The following is a 23,981-nucleotide window of genomic DNA, read 5'->3' as shown; positions in this document are numbered from 1 at the left end:
ATCTTTTTCTATCATAATTCTATTTTACTAATTATGTTCTTAAAAATTTGAATTTGAATAAAGATTTGCAGTCTGTATAGTTATAATGATGGACAAAAAAGCAGCCTTCTTCAAACAACTTTTGGAAACAAACATGCAAAATTATATTACAATTAGTTAATTGTGTATTTAACTGAGTACTTATTAGTTAATTGTTATTGAAAATATTTATAAATAATTACACTACTCTAGTTCGCAAATCTATCGCATGATGCTACAATTACTATCATTGTAGTATTTGAGGTATATTTCAACCTTCAAAAATCATTTTTTACGCAGAATTCTTAATGATAGAATTACGTAAAGACTAATATTCATTAAAAGAGCAAAACGATTGCCAATTTTCGAGCAGCATTATACATAAATATTAAAACAAATCATTTAATTCGTTTTAAAATAACCTTATATCTGTGTTTGAATTTTATTATTCTTATAAATTTAAACAAACCATTTTTTTCATTTTCCACTTGATATCGTACAGGAAATGGTTTAATGTATTCGACTATAAATTTAATAAACAGGATTTAATGGCTGTGTATCCACGTTTCTATATAAAAACTAAAGATCAATATTATCCTTAATCGTATTCATTTTTATTTAATACATCATATATATGTTATTCTAAAAGAACGTTCTCTCCGTTTTAATATGAAAATAAATTGCAATATATCCTAATGTAGATAACACACTTTTAATTGAGTCTTTACTTTTACACGGATACTATTTTACGAACATTTGAATGTGACATACACTATCTCTTCGCAACTAGATCGATAAACCAACAATAGGCAGTAACTTACTTCTATCACCAAGTTAACGTTTTTCAATTGACAATGTTTAGTCGACGAAGTGTTTTTAGTATCAACCGATAAATAAAAATATTGTATCGAATACTGAAATAGCTACTGACAATCAACACAATGAAAAAGAATGGCTTTCGAGTAATAACAAATTAATTTAAACCTAGAACGATTGGACCATATAAATAACATCATACACACTTTGCACAAAATTCCATACAAAACAGAAGTTCTTATTTATTTCCAGAACCCATTATAAATACGATTCTTAAAAATGACACTAAGATGTACAATAAACTTCCACATATTCCATATAATCTTCGTCGGAATACGAGTTTTAACGCTGCGCTACGCAAACGATCCCCAATAGGGAGATAAAATTACGCGCGTTGGCGACAAAATTTCGTCAATGATCTCCGGTGACGAGTAGCACAGAAGCTGCGAAACACAGTGATACATCGGACAGCCCCCGAGTGGTTTATCCTTCAACCCTATCATCAACCTTATCTCTGGACGTGTCACCCTCAACACGCTCAACCGGAGAATGTGCGTTTCCATGAAGTACCGAGCCGGCCTGTGCGCAGCATAAGCCAACGCGCGAGATATATTTTATGGGACGACATTTCCTTGACGGTGTCGGCATGTACAAGCAGCCTCGGAGAAGTATCTCGAACATCAGAGGTATACATCGTCTCTGTGTAGCCCCAAACAATCTCTGTATTCCATCCACATCCTCTCTATTTCATTTTATTTCTCGATCTCTGCACCCTTCCGCCTTACTCTTAGCGCTCCTTGTTTCCTTCCTACTCGTTTTCCTCTCATTTCGATACTGTTTCGGCTCTTCCTTGTCCGTCCTCTACTTCTGTACCAGTTTCAAGCAATTTGACATTCATCAACATTAAGTTTACAGACGTTTATTGTACAGTTTATTCTATTGTTCCTGAAAAAATTCATGTTCGTTTATTCAGATTTTGGAAGTTAGAGGTTTAAAAATGGATAATTGAAGTATATACTGATATAATTGCGGCAGTGAAAGTAGACGTGAACATATACTAAATAGTGTTTATAAAATTCAATACGCGTCAAATTGACGTGCTCTGTAAACATGGTGTTAAGTGAATTTTTAGGTATAGAGAAACAGACATGGGTTCTTTTACGTTTCTCAATTCCCTTACTGTTAAGAATTTATTCTTTGGTTCCTTGTCCGGTCGGGGATACAAGAATTTTTTAGTTTTTTATTAATACCTTTAGTTTAGAATTTAATAGATGTGAATAGATCCGGATTAGAAGTTGTTTCTTTCTAACTCTCGTTTTTTTGAGATAAGGAAAGTCCTTAAAACTTCCAAAGCATATTATAAGAGAGTTTCAAAATTATGGTTCGATCATTCTACACTCTTACTACACATAATAAGTAATTATTACAGACAATGATAAAACTGATGTACCACTAATGATGAGATCAGGAAATACATTGATTACTAAGTTTTTCTAAGACAGTTATGAAAAGTTACTTAGGTATCACGTAGGTATGTTGGTTTTTTATGTACCTAAAATCGAAGTGATCCATTAAGTATCTTGGTTACGAAAGAAGTATAACATTCTTGCTGTTTTAATTTCATGGTAAATTATTCTTATAGAAATAAATAGAATTTGAGGGGGTTTAATTTAAATTTACAAATAAATATTTAATTGAATAGGTTTTTAGAATATTAATTTAGATTTTAAGAGAAGAAAGAGAGTATTGCTATGATAACACATAGATATTTTCATAAATCATTTAAACAATTTGCATAAAACTTCTCCAAGGGTCTGCTTTCCGAAGTGTTGCATATAGATGCCCGCATTTATTAGCGAAATAAATAAATAAGTGAATCAATAGCTGTACAGCTAGATACTGTTGACCAGAAAATAGGTAAAGTAAGACAGTGATATACAAGAAATAAGAATATTTCTGATATTTTGTTTCTGACGATTTTCATGTGATCGTAAATTTGAACGTCGACGAAGAAGGATTGAATGTCAGCATTGACCAAGATAAATACTATCCGGTTCAGTTATATGTTCCTCTGTCATTATATAAGTTAAGCTAAATTTACGATATAACAATCTGTTTGACTTGAAATTGGTTTGAGAACTGATATGAGGAATTTGACGAAGCTATACGTTAGGGATCAGCTAATATAGTACTGACTGTATACTATAGATCTTAATAATATGTTAGATTTATCCATTTTAGTCTGTAAAGTCAAGACAGTTTGAATTCTATAAGATGCACGGTCAATTCTCTTATAACGTGATACTCTTACAACACATTTTCGATCCAACACGAAACGAATTGAGCATGTTATAAGAGGATTGAATTATACTGTCCTTTTTTATGATGACAAGCAGTACTATTTAATTGCATTATTTAATTATATTATTTAATTATACCATTTAATTATACTATTTAATTATATTATTTAATTAAACATTATTTACTTATTGTTAGAACAAGGCGTGGAGACGAATTAGAATTCCGTATGTTTTAATAACAAAAAATATATATTTACAGAAAACTAAAACAGAATTGCAGTATTGTTATTGTCGTTGTCGCTATCGCATAGATACAAATAATTCGCTCTCTTTACCTTTTGCTCTTCGTATCCACACATTCCCATTCCCTCTCTCACTTTCTCCCGTTTACTCTTTCTCTCCCCTTCTCTTTCTCACACGCGCTGTCTTTGTTTTTCGCATCCATACCTCACATTCGCGCAGTCACGTTCACATTTGCTTTTGACAACTCGGAAGGTCTTCCGAGTTCGTTGCTCCTGTTTCGTATATTTATTACTGTTTTTATCGAACGCGACCGAGCTCGATCGTATGATCGGTCTGTACCGGTCGTTGATCTCTACATTATATTCACTGTGTAAGAAGCATTGAATTGAATTCCACGTAAAAGACTAATCAAAATACTGCAAACATTCTGAATGAACCGACAGTTACAACAATTTTAAAACTATATAAACACATATAATAAGTAGAAGACAGTAACTTTTTCCAAAGCGAATCCTCTAATGTTAAATCATTTTGCATATATCTAAATACACTTTTAATTGTACTCAACTAAGTAAATTATAAATCTACAATAAAAACAGTATATGTATATAAAAAATTATAAAGTCCAGTGTCTAATGCAAACTGGTGATATAAAATTGTACTATTCTGTTTCATACTTCTGTTTTAGTACAATTCAACCTGTAACCATTATACGTTTCTTTTGTATATCCCATTTGGTTATGTTGTACCATTCCATTTTCTTCATTAGCGCATTTACAAATACCCAAATGTACTTGTATGTGTATATTATTGTTGTTGGGATTATTATTACTCCCCTATAATTTCATATATACCTTGCATCCCTCTTTTAGATTATTATTCATAAAACATTTTCTTTATTTCTTTGTTCTCGTCTTCTCAATCTTCCATATTCTTTTTCATTGTTAATTACTTTTTCGTTATTTATTTTTGTTTTTCTTTTTCCTATACAATGAACTTTATTTCTCCTTTACATCTTTATATTTATCCCTTTCTTCTTCTACTTCTTTTTTTCCTCTTCGTTCTTACAAAATGTCTTTAATTTTTCTTTCAGCAATTGCTTTTTCTACTTATAATCTCAATCAACTATTTTTTCATCTTCTTTTACCTTTAATTTCTTTTTTTCCATTTGCTCCTCTCTTTAATGTGCAATACAATTTTTTCATTTTTTCGCTGTTATTTCCTCTTCAATTCTCTATTGTAGTCTTCTCTTTCTTCTTCAGGCGGATCTATAATTTCTTTCACTCTTTCCTCTTTACTCTTCGCATTTGTTCTCTCATCATTACACATTAGGGCCACCACCACTGGTCGATAGTCGGGTCCAACTCCATTCCCTATTATCATTTTTCTTACTTCCTTTCATACATTTCGCCAACCACACAACCTATTGATATGAATTCACTTTGAGGCCTTCCCGCATTTGTTAGCCCTTTGCACTTGAAAGTTTTTCGCTAGAAATATTTAACCCTTCACCAGGAATATATTTTTTCACCAACGCAAACCTGTTATTGGCAAGCTTGATTTTTTATTACTGCAAGTTCTGTAAAAATCTGAAAATATTCTGAAATATTAATTATAATCCCTAATTTAATATACAAACACGTTAGCCAAATTTTTATTACATTTAACAAAAAATAAGAACTGAAATTTTCGTCATATCTTTGATGGTCCATATTTCCGACGGAGGGATAACGTTTTCTGATGAGATATAGGTAACATTTTCTTAACTAACTTAACTATAAATCACAAATGAACTGTAAAGCAACGTGATTTTATTTCAATATTTCACATATTGATGTATTGTACGAAACTTAATATTAACTATCAAACACTATACTTTTACTGTATGAAATCAAGTGCCGGCTGAGAGTTGCCTGTCGAGTACAAAGGGTTAAAGATGTTGCAGTTAAAGATTTTAAAAAACAACTACATCTTAATAAATTTATTTAATTGCATAGCTCTTATTTTGTTGGACAACTTTATACTAACTTTCAATATATTTATTTGCCTATAATATTCATTTAGATAATGTATGCATAGAATGTAGATGTCGTATTAAAAAAAACTAAATTGTGTCATATATTCATAACAAGAGTTATGTGATAGAATTATGTTAAACAAAACTTTATTTGGTAAAGGCACATCTTGAATTTGCAGATCTAAATCTTATTTCATGAGAAATTTTGAAAATGAGTAATAATAGAAGAAAATGTTCAATAAACAGTAGCTTCATTTTTTTATGAAAAACGAAATAATGTAAAGAACATCTTTTTTTTAATTTATACATGAAACATGCGTAACTCGAATGATCCGTTTTCCATTTGTACTTACAAAACCAATATTACTTTCTTATTGAAGTTGGAGACGAAAAGCATATTTAACCATATAAAGTATTTATAAATGTATGTATCAGAGAGAGTCCAAAAAGCTTCATTTATTTGAACTTTTAATTGTAAAATTCGTTGATGGGAGCTATATATGCATATATGCATAACAAAAATAATGTTAGTTAAACTTTATTATTATTTATTATTATTGTATTATAAGTACTGAATTTTATAAAAAATTACTAGCATAATATTTCAAGTAACTGCAGTTTGATCTTGCTTCCTCGATTGCTTAACTTATCCTGTTTATCGACCTGTTGCTCTCTGTCAGTCAAGAAACGTTTTACATTTCCTCTTCAGCGAGATTTGAATTTTTGGATATGTATTGTCAGAGTGTCAGTGGGCGAAAACTATCACAGAAGAATATTCGTAGGATGGTTTGTTATATTTTGTCACCGCCCACCTTGAGCTCGTTGCCTTTGAAATGGAAGTATGCTGTCGTGGTATGTATTCAGGTATGTCCCGCTGGAGCGACGTACAGGTTGCAAAGGATTAAGGAAAAATCCAAAACCGCACTGGTGGTTCGTAGCTGTGTCTCGGGTTAACGCGCGTTTATAGTACAATTGTAAGCGGAGGAACTCTGATTTCCCGTCTTTAAATAAAGCTTAGAACCCTCCTCTTCTGGGCAAGGAAATAAAAGGGTGTCTAGAGTAAGGGTCTTAGTTATAAATCTTTCAAAAGTAGTTTTTCGCGAGAAAAAAATAGAATGTGATGTAAAGAGCGTTTCTAAAAAATATTGTTCCTTAGTTACTATACATCTCAGAAATTAAGCATAAAAGATAAATGAATATTAATGACTGCAGGGAAAAATGGACTATGTTCAAATTTCAGTCGACATACTGGAACCTAATAATTAACGGATTCTGTATAAATATATATTACTTATTAGAAAAAAGAAAAAAGAGGGCTTGTTTCAACTTTATGTTTTTCAAAAATAGTGTATTATTTTTTAATGATTGAATCACTATTTTCATTTTTCAGTACGGAAGAAGTTGTCTGAATTTTTTTGAAATATACTTTCCTTTTCTCTACTCACCCATTGAAATATAAAAATAATGAATAACAATAAACGTGTACAGAACTCTATTTCATAAATCGCTAAGAAGTGAAGTCTTGCCAAAGGCTAATTCATTTTCTTTGTATTCTCCGATGTTGAAAATATAGGTATTTAGGTGCAGCTAATTATAAAATATGGATAAACTGAAGAAATTGTTAGATTATAGTCAAAGTTATTATTACTGAACCTTTCTTGCACTTCGTGCAAGATATAACTCTCAAATGAGTTTTATTAAACAGACACTAAACTTCCATTATATTACAAGCAGTTATATTACCAAACAACAAAAATTCATTCTCGAATTAAAAGAAGATATAAAATAAATTTTGTTCCATTTCCAAAAGACTTCATATTTCAACTAATTCTTTTAATATCCTCCACCATTAAATTACCCACGAAGCTTCAATAATTCCAAAACTGCGCATACCACCTCCTTAAAAGAAAAATTTCGAAGAGCCACTATCGAATTAATTCGGCCCAGGAATCCCAATAAAGCCGCGCGAAATCACGACAAACAAAACCTCGCAAAACTTTACAAAAATCCACCACAGGAGAAACTTGCAATAATACATTCACGTCAACGATAAATTTCAAGCAAAGAATTATCGGTACAAATGAAATCAGCCCTGAACCCATTACATTAATCCCCGACAAAAAGAATCCAGGAGTAGTCGGGGGCTGTTTGTTATCCCGTCGCAGCCTTCTCGTCCTCCTGCTACTCTTCCTGCACCATTCCTCTTTGTTCATCAAAACGATGAATCAGTATAAATCACCTGGTCGCAAACAGCTCGATCCGAGCTAGAAATCGAAGCGCATTCGGCGGCGCTCCGCCGCACTGGGCAAGAGCTAAATAACATCCGTGCGGAGCCAGCCGGCGGTGGTGGCTAGACGATACAGCCGTTGTCCCAGATCGTAATATCGCTTTAATTATGTGCACCGTATTTGCGCCGGGTCGCGTTATTAATTTCAGGTCCTCGCGCGGAGAGACTTACCATTACGAGCCCGGGGGTTACGTCGCGTCGAGAATCCCCGGCAGGCTTGCACCACGAAACGATGCTGACGAGCAGCCGGGCAACGGAGGGCGAGAGAGAAAGGGTTGCTCGCTTCTCTACCGGGCCACTAGTCGCCAGTGCACGGCGTGGCGTACTGCGCGACATACGGCTCATCTTCGAGATGTTATTGCGCGGCGAAAGCGCCTCGTCTCGCCGTATGCAAATTATTTCGAGCGGCAAACTAAACAGCTCGAACCACCGCGTAAATGCCGCTCGCGAGATAAGTCGCCCCGTCGCGTCGTCGGCGACCCCTGTTTTCGGCTAGGTCCGTGAATCATCGCATGCGAGCGCACTCTGATTAGACGCCGCGGTGATTGCGAATACGTTGTCCCTCGCACTCGATGATCGCGATTACGTTTGTTTATCGAATTTGTAGGAGAAAGTGGAAAGCTTTGTTTCGAATCGTAATATGAAAATATCTGGAGCATTGGATGCATGGAATCTTTTTTGGAAGTCTTCAGTAGACCTTTCGCTATACAGAAATAAAAGATTTTTTTAATAAAAATATTTAGTTAGAAGGGAAGTACGATTTTCTGAAGGTATTGAAACATCTGCTTCGCAAAAATGGTAGGGTGAAACAGAACACTCGTGTAAAATCATATAAAAATATACAATCTTTATTTCTATTACATCAACATTGCTAGCTGAATGTATTTAATTGTTAGCTGATACAAATAAACTATAAATATATATGGTCTTACAAAGAAAAATCACAAATAAATGTGTCATGTTCTTTTTCTGCACTAATGCAATCTAATTACGGGTCGCATATAAATCAACCCTTAACGGTCGGCAATTTTCTATTCTCTCCTTGTAGACGAGACTGTCTTAAATTTCTAACGTTTCTGTTTAGATAAAATTGAATTATACATCGAAGTTTTAAATAGTAAAAAAAGTAGCCACATGTCATTCCTTCGTTAATTGAATAATTAAATTATTCATTTGCAGTTTTCGATTTTAGATATCGAAACTCGAAGTTGTCATTACGGTGATATTCAACTGCAAAGGGTTAATAGAATGTTTAACTTGTATTTGTAGTGTTGTTAAGGGATCTTTTAATCGCAATCTGATATAGTTTGTAAGCTCATGATCGTTTGTTGGGTCGCTTCACAACCTTCACAAGGTGGACAAGCCTAGTTTAACCCCTTGTCCTATTATTTATTTCTCAGCTATGATCGACACAATTATTTTATTGTTAATAATTCATTAGGAACGAAAAAACTTTTGATGCTTATTCTATGTATACGTTTCCTCCAAAGTTTAACGATTGATAATAGAAAAATAATATTTAATTTATGTATAAGAAAAGTAAATAACTAATAAAACTGGCATATTATATGTGCCACTAGTTTTGAAAAGATTAAATTTTATATATTGTAACCAATGTTTTGAATTAATAAAGTAATGATCCTCGAGAATGAAATATAACATCGCAATATTACTTACTACTAATGATCAATTACGATGCGCTTGTAAATTATCCTCAAAATGATTGCTGCGACCCAACACAAGTAATCTGGGATCGCCACAGCCATGGCACAGCCTTGGGTCCGTTAATACAGTCTCAAGAGATCATATTCTGAGGTTCTTGAACAGCTGTACATCATACGTTGTCGTATTTCATGTACAACGTATAATTTATTACTAAAAACTGAATATATCGGAGTTTCAAAATAATGTCCATAAATTATAAACGTAGAAAACGCTTATAGCACAGAAACACCTCAATCATTGCAATTATTAGCATTAAACTGGATTTCCATTTAATACCCTGATATTAATTTACCACCAAGCATTAGCGTGCAACAACTATATGATCGATCAAGCATCCTGAGCACGAGCTGTGGTACAATAATGACTAAAACTAAAGATTGTCAATTATACATTATTATTATTTATTGATTGAACTAGAAGAAATAAAAAATTTAATTACTACAACATTTCTGCGATCATTTTAATCAATTTATTTAATTTATACATTCTTCTAAAGCAGTTTGTAAACGTATAGGACTATAAACAATGATGTTAAAAGTAACGATTAAATTTAAGCTGATTTTATAATATTTACAAAATTTTTAAATACGTAATAAATTAACACTATTTTTTGCTGCTCCCTTGTGTATACCTATTTCTACTAAGAGGTAATTTAATAAAATCTATTAAATTACTTCATATAATCTAACAAACAATTTAATATAATTTAACGAAAACATACCGATAAATTAATTTTAAACTCATTACAGAAAAGATCGAGAAGTCAATTGAGGAAAATTGATTAATCTTAGAAAATAATTCCAAATTAAAGTATTAAAAGGTGGCTTGACACCTTCGATAAAAATAGAGTGAAAAGTATGAATCTGGAATATAAAACGTAAAATTAACAAAAGGAAATATATGCTACAAATATTTGAAGAAACTAATACATTGAAACTGAACACACAACTGTTGACTTCGTAAGTTACTCAAATAAGTCTTTCCTTCCTAAGAAATACATAATTTAGTACTTGTAAAGTAAATAGTTATGAAATTACTAGTTTAAGAAAATTTTTCTCATATTTTTAACTGGTACACTATCTTATATGTACATGAAAGCACTGATATCAACGTCATCATTGACAGACCCGTTGCCTTCTTCGTTGTAACATGAAACATTGATGTTCTTTATCATTTCGTTGCTCATCGTACGGGCGCAAATTGGTTACGGGAGCAACTGATAGTGGTCAAGGTCTATTATTTTTACCAATGTAATTTCTCCTCGTTTTCCAGGCAGTTTGGTCGGTCGTCTCGCGGAAAATGCACCCGCGGATTGCAGTTACCGTGGAAATAAATAATCCCCGAAGTCTCTTCCGTTTCTCGTTTCGTTCCGCCTCGCGTGTCTCCTGTCTGTTACCTTTTTTATCGCGGTACCGTCATCTCGTTACACTGTTCCGGCTTTCCCGTCCTTTTCCGCGACTCTGCTTCTCTCCGCTATCCATGCATCACTTTACAACTGTGTAATATGGTGTTCCTGAAAACCTTTGGATGACAGATTACTCAGTTGTCCATTGAATTGTGACTGGCGATAGACTCAAATACAGAGTGTACCACAAAGCGTGATCAGTTTGGATTATTCAGTTGCTTATGGTTCGATCAGACATTTTGTTAGCTAAAATAACATGATTCAAAGAGAGCTTTAAGGTGCCAAATTTTTTGTCAACTCCTTTTTCCAGAGTTATCAAGGCCACTTTGATTTGAAAATAATTACATGAAGAAACTGATATCGAATCGAAATATTTAGTAACATGCTAAGTAAGTAACTGAAACTCTTACTAAAAACACGATTATGTAGTTTTTAATATATTCGGGTTGAAATTGATTGAAAATTAATGAGCATTACGTTTATAGGATGAATACGAAATATGACAAAAGCCATACAAATTGTACCTATAAGATAATATACATGTACGTTCATACCACATGTACACTACATGCAATCCTTCTCAATGAATATTAGTACAGTTAATTACGAATATTAACAGATTTTCAGAATTAAATAGCTTAATTGGTCAAAATGAATTGAATAGCTGTGTCGGATGCCTTTGTCCGCACAAACCTGTTATTGATTAATCATTTATCATCAATTTAATTTCAATTTTCAATTTGACATTTTCTTTTAACATTTTCTCGATACGTCAAAAATAATTGATTTGTTTGTTAATTGATACGCGACGATGCGGAATTCAATGAAAAGTATTACAACGTACAAAATAATTACCTGAACATACTATTTTACCTAGTAATAAAATAGTTCATGAATTATCGTTCACGACTAAAACACATTAAAATCAACGGAAATACATTTAGCTTCAAAAATAATTTCACTCTATTAATTTATTAGGTTACGTTAAAAAATGTTTCATCTAATATTTTGATTTATTTTTTCATAAAGAATAAAGTAAACGAAATTCTGATACAACTCAATAATTATAGCATTTTTTAACTACCTACCTAATTCCATATACATATGTATCTAATTATATGAAAACTTCGCCTTCTTTTAAGTTTCAATTAAAGTGAAATATTTCCATTGCCGTCGTTGCCATCATATCAAAATGTAAAACTGGATTATGAATTTTTAAAGACAATAATAAATCTGAATAAACTATGAAGTTTCGGTCGTTGCGACGGTTTTGAGAAGTGCTAAAACTTTCAGAACTATTTACCGTATATTATAGAGATGCACCAACGTCACAGGTAGTTGTTACAAACTTTACTCCGTAACATTGCGTCGTCCTGAGCTTTCGAGGATGTTCCAGAAGTTTTGGTATCAATACGCTACGTGCAGCATGGTATAAAGACCGTTAATTGATTTCTCATCGTATGTCGTTACTACCGACTAGATTTCGTTGCCGAAGTTGAAGTTGCGGGACCAAAACATTAAACTGAATTAGAACTTGTACCTTCACGAACAAACTGCACGTGTAACCCTGTAGAGTGGAAAATGATAGGAAATGGTTAAATATTCCTAACACTAAAAGATTCCAATACGAAATAATCATTCTATACCATGAGAGATTACAAAAATTAATTATCCATAAAAAGTACAGAACGTTGTGAAAAAAGGTGATAAAGGTAAAAATCCATTTTTTTATTATTATTTCTTATTATTTTTATTTATTAGAGCACATTGTCGCTTGAAATAAAAATGTTTAAAATATACGTGTTTTTTATTTTTCATCTTGGATGTTTATTGAATGATAACATATTTCTGAATGTAAATCATTTCTATGCATAAAGATATGGAATTTTTAGTATTTAATATATATGTAAAAGTAAACTTTTAATTACAGCTTTATGGTTACGAATGTGTAGTTACTTTCCTTACACATAAAATGAAGATTGCATTTAAATAAATCAGAGTATGTCGATTCTCAAATTATTGTCAAAATAAATGAAATACATATAATAAACAGTTTGTTATTTGGAACTTAATACATTTAGAAATCATCTTCTTGAATTTCTCTTGATTGTAAAAGGACTTAATCTCGAATATTTATATACATATATCAATATTTTATTTTAATATAGTAATTAAAACCTTCTGCAATATCAAACACAAAGAATTTCGTTATCGAAAGGAATATACGAGCTTGTCGATATGTTGTACTGTAACTAACAGAACTTTCGTACTTACCCAGCAGTTACAATATATTAAGATCGATGGAAAACAGATAGTGGTCGAACCACAGGTGATGTCAATAGCCAGTAGAAATAATGAGTAATGAGCGGACAAGTTAGTTAACCGTACTTCGCCCTGTACGTGGTCAGTGAATTTTCAAAATCAATACTTTTAAAACCAGAGTCTCATATGAAATAATTTAATTCCATGCTTTTCATTTATTTTCTCGTTACTTTTAACAAACAATTATTTAAAGGATTCGTTTTGACAGCGGTGAACTGAAAACCAACCCACTTCAACCATTATTTGAACTGTACTATGGTAAACCAGTGTCAGAAATTTGCACTTGTCGGACGGAAATCTTCATTATCTCAGATCGAGTGAAAGTTCAAGAGGCAACCGTAACGAGGTCATTGTGGACAAGTTCCCTGCTCTAACAATAAGACAGCTTGTCAAAGTTGGACATGTTCCCAATGAGTTTTCTAAGTTTCACTACACCACGTTCAAGCGTATTCGAACTCGCAAAATGTGAGCAAACATCTGAATCCTTTGATGATGACCAATATAAGCTAAACAACGGTTGCTGTATTCACTAAATTGTTATAAAGACATACTTTTATAAATGATAGAAAAAATCTCATTAACTCATAATATTTTTATTTTTTTCGAATGAGAACATACTTTAACTGTTATCTAATGCATTAAATCTTTCCTTTTATTTTTATTTTCTTCTTATGGTTCATTTCTTTTACCGCGGAACATTTGCAAAAAATGTAATTAATTTATTGATGAATAATTTTAATAATTTAATTATTATAATACATGAATTTTACAATAATAATTTCTATCACTGCGCAAACAGCTAGTATTATTTTTACCCAATCAAACTATTATAAATTTTCAAATTTTTATTATTACCAGTTTCACGCTACTAAATATAAACTCAATATCTCTTAATCAAAATCAAACCATATTACAGTTTCTCACAAGTGTTTTATTAAAATATGATTACCACTTTCATAATTCAAGTAATGGATTTGTAGTATCTACAACATTACTCTCGATCCTCTTAGGGTTCACATGTTTTATGTATTTTCTTTTGAATTTTCTGTTCAATTTTTCCCAGTATAATCAATTTTACATAAGACGGTACAATTTCATTCACATTTGACGGAAACAACAGTCAGTTAAATACTTCTCCACACTTCCTCCACATCTTTTCTTCGCTTTTCCACGTCCGTAACTTCCTTTAATGTTCTCTAATTTTTTCTCCGAGGTTCCGTATGAGCTTGGCTACCCTTACTGTGTAGTTACCGTCTAAATCCTCACGAACCCCTACACTTTCTCTTTTTATTGCTTCACCACTTTCCCTCTGCGCGTTCTTGCTTTTGTCTTCTTCGTTAGCCATCTCGCCTCATTTTATTTTCTTTCGTCCCCTTTTTTGAGGACGGGCATTTTTGTCCGAAGGACAATTCCTGATTCAATTACGCTCGAGTAAGTTTTCGTTCCGTACGCGCATCTCTTAATTTGTTGAACATTTTTATTATTCTTATTACCGTTGTGAGTAATTTAAGTGACTATGCAGCGTTTTGGTGAAATGATTCTAATGAAAATAGAATAATTTACTACTGGATAATGAAGCTACATTATTTTAACCCCTTGACCTACAATGTCGTGTCAGACTCGTGAAGAAAATTTTAAACTGAATTTGAGAAACCTAAGTGTTACTTGTTGTTTTTAATCGTTCACCTTTGGAGTAAACATAGACATAGAATAAGCATCAACATTTTTTCTTTTTCTAATAAATTATTAATGATAAAGTAATTGTATCGATCACAGTTAAAAAATAAATTATAGAGCAAGGGGTTAATCATGTAAGAAACAATATTAACCCCTTGAACTGAAATGGCAAGCCTCACTCACGTGCTACCAGTGCGAAACTGAATTTTTCAAATTATTTTACAAATATGCTGTATCGTAACTAAAATAGTTTTCTTATTTTCAATTAAACGGAGTAAGCAGGAACGTTTGATTCAGAATAAATCATGAGGCAAAGAGTTAACAACTGACAACCAGAATCACATATTATTCGTCACGTTCAAAATGTTGTATCTTGCAAAGAGAAAATTAGATTATTTTCACGTGTACCTGTATTTAAAATCCTAACGCAAGACGTAAAGTATGACAAGATGACACGATTTTTTTCTTGAATTTTATTTGCATTCTATGAAGAGAACTTCTTACATTTTATGTTGACAGAAACGGTGGTCGCGAACGGGTCAACTTATTGTTACTGAAATCGGTGGTAGTGAATGTGTGTACACAAAATGTCTCATTTTAATCTATAAGTGCAACTATTTTTGGAACTATTAGGTATTTAAGAAATATCTAAAATGCAATATTTTCTATTTCGATGGGTTGTAGTGTAAATAAGTTAACGGATTTTTGTAGAAAATAATCTATTAAATCGATGGATGTAAAAAAAATTGGTACTTATGTATTATACGAACTATCTTTGTTTTTAAGAAATAAAATATTAATAATAGTAATAATAATGATAATAATAATAGAATATTGATAATGTGTTATAATATTAAATAAATACTAACCCAGATCTAACCGAAATGACTGACCAGCGTGACTCTGAGTTATTTACTAGAAAATACTTGAAAAAATGGTAACGACCTTCGAATTTTCTATGCACGTCCACCTAGAAACAAACTAAATATAACAAATTACTGTCCTTTTAAAATAGAAAAAATTGCATTTGAGACATTTTTTTAAACTTCGAATCGCTGCGGAAATAAGTTCATTTACAGATTAAAATGGGGCACCTTATATGTCTCTGTAAGGATAAACGAAAAGCTTCAAACAAAGAATTCATTGTAAAACCCAAAAGGGCACTAGAACATATCTGGATGTCTAAGGGAACGTAAATACTTAATATTTAATATTACTAATATGTATTATTAATACTTAATATATAATACTAATATGTAATATTATTTACTTCCATTTTTATTATGTTTTTAGTTCTCCATAGAATTTCCATATTTGCTTACACTTCTGTTACTAAAGAGCAATTTCAGTAAGAGCAGTTTCGTGTAGCGTGTAGATACCATCTGCTTTTACCAATATCCAACCGACTTCTCGAGCTATCAATAAAATTTAAATCATATCCAAATTCGAATACTATTCATAATATAATAAAATAAATAATATAAAAGACAATAAAGTACTCGATTAAAACTTAAAACAGATTTTATATTATTTTAAGTACAGCATTTCCTTATTTAAGACACCCGCGACCACGTGTAATTTCCAGAAGTCTATAACTGAATATCGTAAATGTCTGCATTTGAATAAACGTACATAAACATACAAAATATATGAAAGAACTATCTTGTCAGCACTTAGCCACAGATTTTAAAATAACGTAGGATTCATTGATCGCCATTCTTCTCAAAAATGCAAAATTTTGTAGAACTACATTGCCGCCATTCTCCTAAAAAGATGATAAATGCCGTAAGACTACGTTACTAATCGCGAATATATCAATATTATAATATAAGTAGCTAAAATTAATACCTACTTAACCCTTTATCCTATGATTAACTTCATAATTGCTCTCGCTAGGATAACTTTGTCATTAATAATTTACCAATGAAAAAAAATTCCCAATTCATCTATATCCACCTTGACTTCAGAATATAACAAACGGTATTTAATTAAAACCTAAGATAATTAAGTGATATTTAATTCTTGTAACTTCCGTTTGAAAACTTTTTCACGACAGTAACTGAATATTGTGTGATAAGGGGTTAACATTAGAATCAAGAAAAAAAACAGAAATATCTGTTAGTATGTTCTCATATCTAAATCTAAGACTTACGGCTAAGAAACAACGTGCTCGGACTTGAGAATCGTAAACGATGCAAACGATGAACGGATTTATCGCAGTCTGCATTTTCGCTCCATGCATTGTTGTTCTTGGACCAATAAAACGCCGGCTGACAATCTGCCGTAGCTCCTAACAAATGGTAACAGATAACGGATACGAAAAGGGTCACACCGTTGTGAACGATAAGGTGGAACGACAGTGACGAATAGGCTTCCGTGCAGTTCCGCGAGGTTTCCGCGAGTGCAATTCCATCGGCAATGGACTCGAAGCCGCTATCATGCACGGTCCAGAGCAATTCCAATAGGCGATCCATTATCTTAAGCGGCGTCAGTCCAATCGATTCGCCTCTCTTGCTTTTTCTGATCCCGTCCCACTATCTCGGAAATGCCTCCTTCTTTCGCATCTTCCACTCTCCGATATTCGTTTACGCGAAATGCTACTCGAGTTTTCTTTTCAAACTGGTGTACCGAAGACACCGATTAATATTTAGAAGGATTCTTATTATACGGGGCACAGTTACATCAGTTATGTTTAACCCTTTGCACTCGTATGTCATGCTGGAGATGACTATACAAATTTGTTATACTTTATTTGTGGTAGTTTAAAAAGTACCACACTTGGAAAGATTATAAACATTAAATCTTATTACAATAATAATAAGTAAAATGAATATAAAACGTTGAATTCTACCACTGTAAATTACTTTAATTCATTTCCCTAAAAATAAATACAAGTTTACACCCAACAACATTGGAAGTAAATCGAGTGCAAAGGGTTAACCCTTTATTGCATTCCGTTCCCGATCGGAAACTTAACACTAAACACTAACTAAAATTTGATTTGATAAAATTTTTGCATTTTCTTTCGCTCATTTAACTTTATATCAATCCTTATATTATCTTATATTGTATTAATCAGTTTCCCAATATTTGCTTTTTCTTTTGTTTCTGTTTTCACTAAGAAAAATTTATTGTTTAATTTGTTTACCTTTATTTTATAACCAGTTATTTGATCGGTTACTGAATCTACTAGAGTGTCAGAAGAAAATCGACCACCACAGATCAGATGCTTTGTTGATTTAATATGACATCAATTGTCGTCAATTTTGAACTGACCAATTCAATTGTTACTGAAGAATTAAAAATCGTAATTATCTGTAGATCAAAAACATATTACAGTGCAGCTCTCACGTCTTGAGCTAGGTCGGCCAAGCAAAAAGTGTCAGTGTTGCTATAACTACGGATATAAGTTCGTTTACCAAAGCCTTTTGTATGATCGTTTCGTTGTCATGTTATACAAGATATTCGATTACTTGAAGTAAATATTTTAAGAAATTATCGTATATGTCAAAATGAGACCACAATCAGAACTAAGAAAATTGTGATTTCTGTTTTGTTTACAATTTTTTAATGGCGAAAAATCTCTCCGAAGTACGATAAATTGATAATAGCAATGTGCGTGATATAAGTAGGTCAGTAAAATCACAGACAATGATATATTGTACACAAGACAGAGACCAAAATTTGATCCATTAAATGATCGCTACTAAAACGCATATTAATTAATAACAATATATTATTATTAAAAAAAAGAAGTCGAAACCTGCAATTTTATTAGGCTTAACTTTTATTTTATTTTGTCTTATTTTACCCTTTAAAGTATCTATCACACGTACATAAATATCTCGTATAAATTTTACTGCGTGTATATATGAGAAGCATAAAGAAAGAAGAATTTATGAAAGAAGCATAACTGTCGCCCATATTTCGGAAGAAATACAAAAGCAAATACGATAATAAATTGTCAAGAGCAAAGAGAGCTACAGAAGTATGCAAAGTAACTCAATAATGTTCTGCTGAATCCTGAAAAAGGATTCTTACGATAAAAGAGATCACAATTTGTATCGAAAGAAATCCATATCATTCGTAGATACTTAATATTAGAACCACCGTACTACTCAAAATGACTGGTTTCGATCTTTTTGTTTCGCAATTATTATTGTAAAAGCATTGCATATTCGAAATAATCTTGAAAATAAATAGTTTCACATGAATACTATAATGAATATTTGAAGAAACTGAAAATAATCTATTGTTACAATTTTGATAGGGTTTACACGTTAATCGTTTTAAATGCTCGATAGTTTTAGTGTAAATAATAATATCTATACTTGCTTAAACAGCAGTGGTCGAAGTTAAAGCACTGTACAATAACTAATACATATATTAATAAAGCAATTCTTAAAATGGTATTTGCACGGTACGCAGTGCTCCAGATCACAATGCAGAAAAATTATAATATAGAATTCTTTCCAGCAGCGCGTAATACATGGATGGAAAAGCGGGAACAATTAATTATACGTGACTGACGTGGTACGTAGCAGCCAGCATGGAATCTAGAATACTATGTGAAATAACGTACGACTGGTATAGTTGCTAGATGTCTTCGGCAAGACATGATAATTATGCGACTGACTTCAGAAAAAATATAAAATCCACTTGAAAGCCACCAGCTTTTAAAATAAACTTTTTGGGAAGCAATCTTAACATTAAAACTACCGGAAGGGTTAAATTGATGCACTTCAAAATTTTTATTTTGCAAGAATTTAAATTATAAAGGCGTTTCTCCGAAACATTCTCAATGCAATTAGTGTATTTTTTATTTTCATTTTCAATTTTTCATAAAAATCAGAACAATATGTTTCTTTAGATTTAAAAAGCCTCTTAGCCTTATATCTGTACAAATACACGGATTTAATTGAAAGTCTTTCGCAAACATGCCCTCATAATTTAAATACTTGTAAAATAAAAATTCGAAAGTGGGTCAATTCAACCTGTCCGGTAGTTTTAGAGTTACAAATGGTTTACATTATAATGAAAATTTATTATATATTTAAACAACATGTATTTACTCTATCTACATATCTAATGGTCTTTTTTCAGGTTGCGGTAGTATTGCACCGAAATCTACGTGGGGTAAAATAGCGACCATGGGTTACGCTAGCCTCGGAATCCCACTGACTGTGGTTTACCTATCGAGTGCCGGAGGTCTATTATCCAGGTGTGCCAGAGGTGTCTTCACACGCGCTCTTTGCTGCTGCCTTTGTTCGAATTGCGGCTATTGTTGCTACGATGAAAGAAGAATGGAGGTCAGTACAGAAATGTTTACTACATAGTAAAATATTCGTCACAAAGTAACATAACACTTGTAGTAGGTGACCTTCTTAACTGACAATTAATTTACTTAATTTACAAATCTAAGTCAAACCTGATATTCGAATTTTTAAAAATTTGTATTTAGAATACAAATTACTCAAAGGAAAATTATTACAAAAATCAGCTAAAAGATGTGCTATATTAATTATAACGCGCTAAATGTACAGTTGTTTGCAAATATTTTATGATTAAAGTAATTTCGCATTAAAGATTACGTATCGTAAACACTAATTTCTGAAGGTTTCAAATTATTGGATTAAAGTAAATTTGAACTTAAGAATTTTTAATCGAGGTAAAAATATTTTAAATGTATGAATTTTATATAAATATTTGAAATTAATTTTTTTGCACTTCTATAATATACTTAAAAAATCTTATACGAATATTTCACAAATAATTTTAAACGCTGTATATTTGTCTATATAAGTAGTACCTACATTTATATAAAAATGAATGTAAGAATATTTATATAATTTATAGATAAATATATTGCTTCAAGTTATTCTTATTATTTAAAAGTTCATCAAACTTATGTAGCTTGATAGTAAAAAGGTGCTAATATTTCACTTGTATAGAATTCAGAGATCAATAAAAATGCTTTTATAACTTTAATCAAAATATCCTATATTTCGTACGTAACGTTGCATTCTTCCAAGGAGTTTAAAATGAAGGTGAACGCAGAAGAAAGAAATTCTGGTCTGTATATTACATACACGAATTCATCGCCCATGCACAAGCGTTAAATACAAGAAAAAGTATAATACTGCTTGAATAACATACTGTCTGATTTTCACGAGCTCGGAAGAAAATATATTTTTATTGTGTATTAAAATATAAATATGTTGAATATTGTATCAAGTGAATATGAAATGTGTTATAACAAAATGCTATTCTATTTCTTAGAAGAACAATAAATAAATAGCCAAAAAAGAATAACAAAAGTAAAAAAAATAAAATAGTAGGCACAGTATAATAAATGACAGAATAATTAAAAATTGAATCAAATTCTCCTTACAAACGAATACAAAAAGGACATACATATTAATTTGGTATATTGTCACGAATAAAAGTAATTAATACCAATAATGCTTACATATTTACATGTGAAACAAACATTTTTCGGAATATATCATTTTTAATATAACTACATTCTTCCCACGCTCAACAGTTTTTACAATGTCCTGCATAATAACCTCCTATAACTTGTTTCTTAACACATTGAATGACACGGGGGTCACTGATGACCCTCAACCAAATTGAATTACTATAGTTCTCTCAATTATGCAATGATTATTTGAAAATATTTCTATATTATAAATAATGCTACCAAATGTGGTGATATTCAGCTAGATAAACGGGTAATTATAATAATGCAACTCAATCAAATGATTTAATATTATATTTTCTTCATTTTGTGCATTTTGCTCTATAAAATCGCGTGGCATATAACGTGTTAGTCTACACGTTTTATACTCAATAGCGAAACCGAATATGGAATTAAGCATACTGTCCCGATTTTGTCAAAATTAATTTTTAGAAACAATTTGAAACAGCACTAGAAAATGATGGCACTTTCCCGTAGATCGATCTTAAAATTACTTTTAAATTGACATGGACATAGGAGAAGGAGAGACGTATGAGGAAGAAACGGCAACAGGAAGAACTGGCTCAGCAGCAACAGCAATTGCAGTTGCAGGAACCCTTTTACGTCCGCGCAAATGCGTCAACGTTCACGAGCACAGTGGAAATTAAGGCCAGCCCAAAGGACGAAGTGTCGAGTCTTGGCTCCGGTGACAGGCCAAACGTTACTATATTCGCACCAATCAGCATTTGTCTCGGCGCAATGCTCTGCTACATTGTGGCAGGCGCTTTCACTCTGCACAAGTTGGATGACTGGTCCTTTGTGGGTACGTTGCAAAAGAGATTCCAGATTTTTCCCGGATGAGAAACATTCTTTCAAAAGTATGAAACCTATCACATGTGATCGTAATCTATCCAATGCAATGGTGTGCTAGAAAGAATCTCAGAGATTACTTGATGTGTTATAATACTGAATTCTTATTAGAGTTTTTATAAATAGATATATGCCAGTTTATAAGGAGAGTAATAAACATATATTTGTTTTATATTTAATGTTTCAGATTGTATTAACCATTTTTTTACAGATTAAATTCTATAGTAGGAATTAATGTTAGAACTGTGTCACAAGATAAAAAATGTCTTTGAGCTTAATTAGAAAGATTCTTACTATTACAAAAAAATGAAGAAATTTTCGAACATCATTTTGAAGATATTATTCAGCATGTCAACTTTAAACATTATAGATAGATTAACCCCTTTGGATCCCAGCGCACATTATAATGTACACTGTTTTACTTCTTCAATATTTGAAAAAATATTAAAACAACGACAGTCAGTCATATATATCCTTTCCTTTGAGCCTATTTACATTATAGAAGTATTATACTACCATTATTTTATTCGAAATAATATCGTTATTGATGTTGTATTGAATGACAGTCCATTTTTGTTAGATATGCAAACATAATTTTCTACAAAAATGAAGTCTGAAGGAGTTAATACATAAAGAGGTATTTCAAAAATATACTGTGTCTCTTTCAGATAAAATGGATAAGTTACATTAGTTCCATAAAGAAAATCTGTACTTTTATATAATGTTCGAATTCATTTAAAATCCCTTTGAGATTCCAATTTAGAATATTATAGTATGACACTCTTAACAAATTGAATTTTTGAAGCCATTCGAAGTAAAGAAATTCCTTAAGAATTATTTCATATTATATGTGATCTAGATTAACGATACAAAATACTTTTTTCCCAAAATATTTATATTACAAAATGAAGACAGCCAGTTTATACGTACATCATTAATTTTTTTACCAAAAACAATTCTAAAATACTTTTACAGCGCGATACCCCTAAGAATTTCCCTGAAACTCCCACAGTTAATCAATCTAAGTTTCAAATTGTAAAGCTAGATCCCCTTTAAGATTCACAGCAGCGATAAAAATCTTCGCATTGCGCGCCTAAACATCCCGTTTCATGTTTGTCCGTAGATGCGAGCTACTTCTGCTTCATGAGCCTGAGCACTATCGGGTTCGGCGATATGGTACCCGGTTCCTACCCCCGTCAAAACCTTTACGAGTCAAGGAACATAACCATTTGGTTCTGCTCCTGCTACATAATGTCCGGAATGGCGCTCACCGCGATGTGTTTCAACATCCTCCACGACGAGATCGTCCATAGGCTCAGCCATCAGGTGGAGAAGCCGGAGCCGATCAAGTCCAGCCCAAGCGTGGACGAGCTGTCGACGGACCATTTCGCGCTGACCTCGTGACAATTTCCGTCTGGCAACCTGTGCCACAGGAACGGCACCGACGAGAACGACATATGCGGAACAGAACCGCCCACCAGTCTGTTCGCACACGAGAACGAAATCAATATCTTGAAGGACTCTTTCAATCAGGTAGACGTCACTAGAGACTGCAAGCCGATCTTGAAACTCGAGGATCACGTGCCGTCGATTCCTAGTGTTTACATGTTGCCGAAGGTTGACGAAGAGGCTGAAGAGAACACCGAAATGTAAAACTTTACACACTTCTCCGTAGCTCGAACAAGTATGCTTGATTTAGGTGACAACGTGAAAAGTAACTCCCGGTGGATAGGATACACCGTGGGTCTGATAGATATATACACGTAACGCAAGATATACATGTATGTTTCAAAATAGAGGATTACTCGTTCTATCGTAATGGTATAATACGCGCTTCAACG

The 23,981-nt window shown here is 32.2% G+C and overlaps 1 protein-coding gene across 1 annotated transcript in view; it reads left to right on the top strand.

Annotated features, from left to right (window-relative positions):
- The window catches only part of LOC116435226 (potassium channel subfamily K member 6), a 139,923-nt gene extending 116,178 nt beyond the window's left edge, over positions 1 to 23,745 (top strand). The window contains exons 3-5 of the mRNA XM_031994600.2: positions 19,914 to 20,119; positions 21,808 to 22,093; positions 23,264 to 23,745. Of these exons, the coding sequence (XP_031850460.2) occupies positions 19,914 to 20,119; positions 21,808 to 22,093; positions 23,264 to 23,544 (773 nt within the window). The 3' untranslated portion in view covers positions 23,545 to 23,745. The remainder of the gene's footprint in view (positions 1 to 19,913; positions 20,120 to 21,807; positions 22,094 to 23,263) is intronic.
- Positions 23,746 to 23,981: the final 236 nt, after the last annotated feature.

Source organism: Nomia melanderi, chromosome 11 (assembly GCF_051020985.1).
Source record: "Nomia melanderi isolate GNS246 chromosome 11, iyNomMela1, whole genome shotgun sequence".
Lineage (NCBI taxonomy): Eukaryota > Metazoa > Arthropoda > Insecta > Hymenoptera > Halictidae > Nomia > Nomia melanderi.
This window is presented reverse-complemented; position numbering and strand designations above follow the sequence as displayed.